The sequence below is a fragment of the Microtus ochrogaster genome, chromosome 1 (assembly GCF_000317375.1).
Source record: "Microtus ochrogaster isolate Prairie Vole_2 chromosome 1, MicOch1.0, whole genome shotgun sequence".
Lineage (NCBI taxonomy): Eukaryota > Metazoa > Chordata > Mammalia > Rodentia > Cricetidae > Microtus > Microtus ochrogaster.
This window is the reverse complement of record NC_022009.1, coordinates 61,488,181-61,494,075: the sequence shown is the minus strand read 5'-3', so window position 1 is coordinate 61,494,075 and position 5,895 is coordinate 61,488,181. Positions and strand designations below refer to the sequence as shown.

The 5,895-nt window shown below is 47.6% G+C and overlaps 1 protein-coding gene across 1 annotated transcript in view; it reads left to right on the top strand.

Moving 5' to 3' along the window:
* Ap4s1 (adaptor related protein complex 4 subunit sigma 1) overlaps positions 1 to 5,895 on the top strand; it is a 51,052-nt gene that overhangs the window by 40,083 nt on the left and 5,074 nt on the right. Inside the window, exon 5 of the mRNA XM_005343746.2 lies at positions 2,024 to 2,035. Within this exon, the coding sequence (XP_005343803.1) occupies positions 2,024 to 2,035 (12 nt within the window). The remainder of the gene's footprint in view (positions 1 to 2,023; positions 2,036 to 5,895) is intronic.

The window sequence follows — 5,895 nt, the reverse complement described above, 5'->3', positions numbered from 1 at the left end:
GCCCATCGCCCATCCTGTCCACACTGAAGCCCATCGCCCATCCTGTCCACACTGAAGCCCATCGCCCACGATCTCGTTTCCATTTCCTCTTCCGTCTGCATAACTATTTTATTGACAATAGTTCAGATGGGCAGGAGGAAAAGCGGCTGCATCTGTGGCACTCTGCATTTGTTAAGATTCAGACTGCATACTGGCCAGAGGACAGCCCAGTGTGAACTCGTGGGGGGACCTGTAGCAAGCAGGGTGATCAAGAGCCCCTCCCTGTGAACAGAGAGCCCGCTCTGTGACTGGATATTGAGAAGTGGGCAGGCTATGCATGTGAGGTATTTCTATACCTTCATCTCAATTTTACTCTGAACCTGAAAGTGCTCTCCCAATCCGATGTTTTCAAGATGGGTGGAAGAGGGCCGGGCGGGTGGTGGCGCACGCCTTTAATCCCAGCACTCGGGAGGCAGAGGCAGGCGGATCTCTGTGAGTTCGAGACCAGCCTGGTCTACAAGAGCTAGTTCCAGGACAGGCTCCAAAAAAAACCACAGTGAAACCCTGTCTCGGGAAAAAAAAAAATGGGTGGAAGATCCTCAATTGGCCCACCAATTAGGGACATCTGCCCTTTAGACTTAACACAGCACCTGTAACTTTGGGAATGGACATCTCCTCGTACATCTGTCCACAGGATAACCCCGACAGAGCTGGGAGAAGGGCTCCAGGCCCCCACCACACCAAATCCCTACAGGTTTAATTCCCTCATGAACAGTGGTTGGTATGTGCGTATAGCCTACATACACACTGCCATAAACTCTGATTCATCTAAGTGCTGATAGCACCTAGCTCCAGTGAATGCTTTATGAATAATCACACCTAAGAGTCACAGCAGAGTGAAAAGTGTGCATGTTCATACCAGCAGCTGTTCCAAGGATTTCAGAGTGCTTGGTTGAATCAATGGGTATGGAATCCCTGAATAAAATGATTAACTACATACCACCACTTTTTAACATTTATTATTCCTTTTTTTTTTTTTTTGGTTTTTCGAGACAGGGTTTCTCTGTGGCTTTGGAGCCTGTCCTGGAACTAGCTCTGTAGACCAGGCTGGTCTCAAACTCACAGAGATCCGCCTGCCTCTGCCTCCCGAGTGCTGGGATTAAAGGCGTGCGCCACCATCGCCCGGCCAACATTTATTATTCTTATTATCATTACTATTATTATTTTGTTTTGTTTTTTGAGACATGGTTTCTCTGTGTAACAGCTCTGGCTGTTCTGGAACTCACTTCATGGACCAGGCTGGCTTCGAACTCACAGAGATCCGCAGGCCTCTGTCTCCCCAGTGCTGGGATCAAAGGTGTGTACATGCCACCACTGTCCAACAATATTATCTAATTTTTGTAGTGTAGAGATCAACCGTAGGGCATTAAAAATGGCAGGTGCACCGTACCTCTGAGATACACAAGCTCTTATCGCTTTAATTAAACATCTGCATCATCAATTGCTACTGGCTATAATTTACTTAGCTCATGCCCCCCTTGATAGATTCTTGGGTTGTTATCGATAGTTTGCCATTGATAACGCTGTTCCCTGCCTCCCTGAGATAAACTGGAAGTAAATCAATGGATGCAAAAGCATGTGGCTGCCGCTCCCGGTGTGTGTGTCAGATGACCCCTTGTCTACAAACGTTGGTTTAATTTATTATTCTCCTGCTTTCGTGTGTGTGTGTGTGTGTGTGTTTCGAGACAGGATCTTAACTCTGTTAACTGAGACAGGCCTGAGTTTGTAGCAATCCTCCTGCCTCAGCTTCCCAAAATTACAGACATGAGCCACCAAGCCCAGCTGTCCCTCCACTGTCTGACCTCGAACAATCCTCTAAGCTGCAGCTTTCTTTTCCTTCCCCCATTTTCAGTTCCCAGCTCCAGGTCCCGCCCTGGGCTCCAGGAGTTGCTGCTCCAAGCTGGAGGCAGAGCCATCCCTGTCTGCTCAGGGGATGGGACTGTCGGGTCCTCTTTTCACCGTATGTTTTTGTTTTCTCTTTCAGAGTGAACTAGATGTATCCTTTTTCAGAACATTTCCCATGCTATGTGGCAAAGCCCAATCTAGGTGTAACAGGTAAGCACCAGCATGCAGAAGGGTGGTTTGGCAGAACCCAGGACACCAACCACTGGCCACCCTGCCGAGGCAGCCCCATAGCAGGTGATTCACAGACCGCCCCCCCCAACTCCCCTTTTCAGAGACAATGCTCTGTAAGATCCCTTTTCCTTTCTCTCCTAACAGAGCAACGAGGGAGGTGGCAGTATTCAAAAATAGGTATTACATGGGGCTGGAGAGTTGACTTAGCGGTTAGGAGCAGGGGACTGGGATTCAATTCCCAGCACCCACATAGCAGCTCACACCTGTCTGTAACTCCAGTTCCAGGGGATCTGACATCTTCACACAGACACACTTGCAGGCAAAACATCGATGCACATAAAATAAAAATAAATTCTATGTTTAAAAAGATAACTATTAGCCAGGATCCAGCTCCTGGATATCCCAGATACTGAGATAGAACCAAACATGACAAGCTCACAAAAAAGGCAATGGCATGATTCCTAATGATGTTCTGCTGCGCCCAGAGACCGGTGCCTCGTCCAGTCTTCATCAAAGAGGCAGAGACCCACAGCCTAATATTGGTGGAGCTTGGGGAATCTGAGAAAAGCTTTGAAAACATTGTTCAGCAACCTGACAGTGAGCTGCCTGATGTTGTCCGAATTTCATGATCACCACGACAATGTGCTTATTCACACTGTTACTTTTTACTAAAACCTCAGAGCACAATAAATTTTTTTCAGAGGCAAAAAAACCTATTATATATTGACTTAACTTACTCATATTAGATAGGTTTGTTCAAAACATGTGTCACAAGGGAGAGGTGCTTTTCTGAGGGAGACTGAGCTTGCAGGGTAAATACCCAGATTCCCCTCATTCTGGGGGCATTCTGGGGGTTAGAGATGTGGCCTAACTTTCCTTTTATGGCATAAAAACTTCCTTTCTTCTCTCTTTTAACTCAAAACTATCTCTGGGGCTGTGAATGCCGCCCGAGGCAGACACCTGCCCCATCTGTGCTTGGCCCTGGGTTCAGTCCCACACCTTACAACAAAGCAAGCATGCCCGCGACCCCAGAGGTGGGCAGGCACTCACAGGCTTTTGAGAAGTCTCGAGAAGTATAAGATGTTAACTTCTAAGACTATTCCTGCTAGCCTGCTTCGGGTCTAGATAGATGGCTCTGTGATTAATAGTACTTGTCGCTCTGAGAACCCCAGTTTGGTTATAAGCACCCACACCAGGCAGCTTCCAACTGCCCATCACTGCAGTTCCAGGGGTTCCAGCGCCCCCTTCTGGACTCCTCAGGCACCAAGACACATGTAGTGTACATAAACACACATAAGCAGGCTGGACATCTTTAATTCTAGCACTCAGGAGGCAGAGATAGGTGGATTTCTGTGAGTTTCAGGCCAGCCTGGTCTACACAATGAATTCTATGCCAGGCAGTGCTATGCTAAGAGACACTGTCTGAAAAGCAAATAAATAGATAAACCCACTCGTGCACATAAACATAAAAAATACTTTATTTTAAAAAATCTACCTATCACTTGAAAGTGATAAGGAAATCTTTTGAAAACTTATCAGACTTAACTCTGAAATAATTACAACTATTTGTGTCTAATACTAGCAGGTAACAGATACACGGGTCCCAGCGTGTTTATGTGTGGGGGCTTCCTGCAGTATGTACACAGAGGTCCCACTGCGCAGAATCAGTGTATTTGAGGAAAGGTGGTTGCCCTCTAGTGGCCAGTGACCTAAATCTATGACCCAAGAGAGCTGAGGCTAGATAGTGTCTGTGACATTTTTTAAATAATTATTTTTTTTTTAAAGATTTATTTATTATGTATACATCATTCTGTCTTCATGGATGTCTGCACGCCAGAAGAGGGCACCAGATCTCATTACAGATGGTTGTGAGCCACCATGTGGTTGCTGGGAATCGAACTCAGGACCTTTGGAAGAGCAGCCGGTGCTCTTAACCTCTGAGCCATCTCTCCAGCCCCTTTAAATAATTATTTTATGTGTGGAGGAGTTCTGTGCCATGTGTGTCTGTGCCTGGTGTTCTTGGAGGCCAGAATAGGGGGTCGGGTCCCCTGAACTAGAGATACAGGTGCTGGGAATCGAACCCAAATTTACAGGAGGGGCTCTTAACCACAGAGCCATCTACCCAGCCCTGTGACTTTCTGTCTTAATGAAGCCACTGAAAGCAATTCAAGATTTATTTATTTATTATATATACAGTGTTCTGCTTGCATGTATACTTGCAGACCAGAAGAGGGCACCAGATCTCATTACAGATGGTTGTGAGCCACCATGTGGTTGCTAGGAACTGAACTCAGGACCTCCGGAAGAGCAGTCAGCGCTCTTAACCTCTGAGCCATCTCTCCAGCCCCACTGAAAGCAATTCAAAACAAATCTGTTCCTAATTGAACAGGGAAGCAAGACAGCTTTTTAAAAAAATACTTTTGAAGTCATGAGAACGGCAAGAGCTAGCAGACGCTACTTGAGTTAAACATTCAAGATCCGCTCTGGCCTTGCCACTAGCGCCCTGTCGAGCAGACGTTTACTTCCGAGTTAGAGGAGCTGAAACGCCCTCTCAGCCTGGATGGGGCTCATGGCTCCAGGGACCCTGACACTAAGGAAGGGCTTCTTCCATGTCCAGCTGTCAGATAAGGAGGCAGCACGGGTGCGGACCGGGACTATGCTGGTTGTGGTGGAGTCGCTTATGCTAACGAGTGTTTAGTGCAGAAGGGCAGCTGTGTTCATCTTTGTAGACTCCTGGAACCGTCAGCTTCCTAGTTGCAACTTATTTTCCCCACTAAGACCCACAATTTGTGTTTTTTCTCATCCTTTACCTTTTTGTGTGTTTGTTTGTTTCTTTTTTTTATAAATTTATTTATTTATTAAAGATTTCTGTCTCTTCCCTGCCACGGCCTAAAAAGCCTGGGATAAAAACGGACTCACTGAACATAGCGGACAATGAGGACTACTGGGAACTCAAGAACAATGGCAATGGGTTTCTGATCCTACTGCACGCACTGGCTTTGTTTGTTTGTTTCTTGAGACAGAGACTCACTAGGTGGCCCTGATTGATCTCGAACTCTCAGAGATGCACCTGCCTCTGCCTCCAAGTGCTGGGATTAAAGGTGTGTGCCCCCTTGCTTTCATTTCACCTTTCTTTCCTTACCATGTTGTGTATTTCAGTCCAGAGGAACTTCTCTTAAAATGTTACTATCCCTTGAACCATCTGAAAAACAGCAAATTCAAAACCCAAGACTCACACATGGCTCTCCTCAGCCACCTGTCCCCGAGGACTTCTACAGAGAGTCTCGCTGCAGGGAATCGGCGATCCATGAGGCTCCACTCGAGTTCCCGCTTCCGAGGGGAGGGCAATATGCTGCAGTCCGCTCTCAGCGCCATAGAAGCCGCGATTTCAGAGACTGCTTCCGGGACCGGGCTCTAGAGCCACAGGGTGGAAAAAGCACTGCCGCACTTGCCCCCTGGTTCTCCCAGTGTTCACAGCCAGTCTCTGGAGTGCCGGGTAAAAGCCTTCCTGGGCTGGGTGGGGGTGGTGCACGCCTTTAATCCCAGCACTCGGGAGGCAGACGCAGGTGCATCTCTGAGTTTGAGGCCAGTCTGGTCTACAGAGCGAGTTCCAGGACAGCTAGGGCTGTTACACAGAGGAACCCTGTCTTGAAAAACAAAACAAAAAGAAAGAAAGAGGCCGGGTGGTGGTGGCGCACGCCTTTAATGCCAGCACTCGGGAGGCAGAGGCAGGCGGATCTCTGTGAGTTCGAGACCAGCCTGGTCTACAGAGCTAGTTCC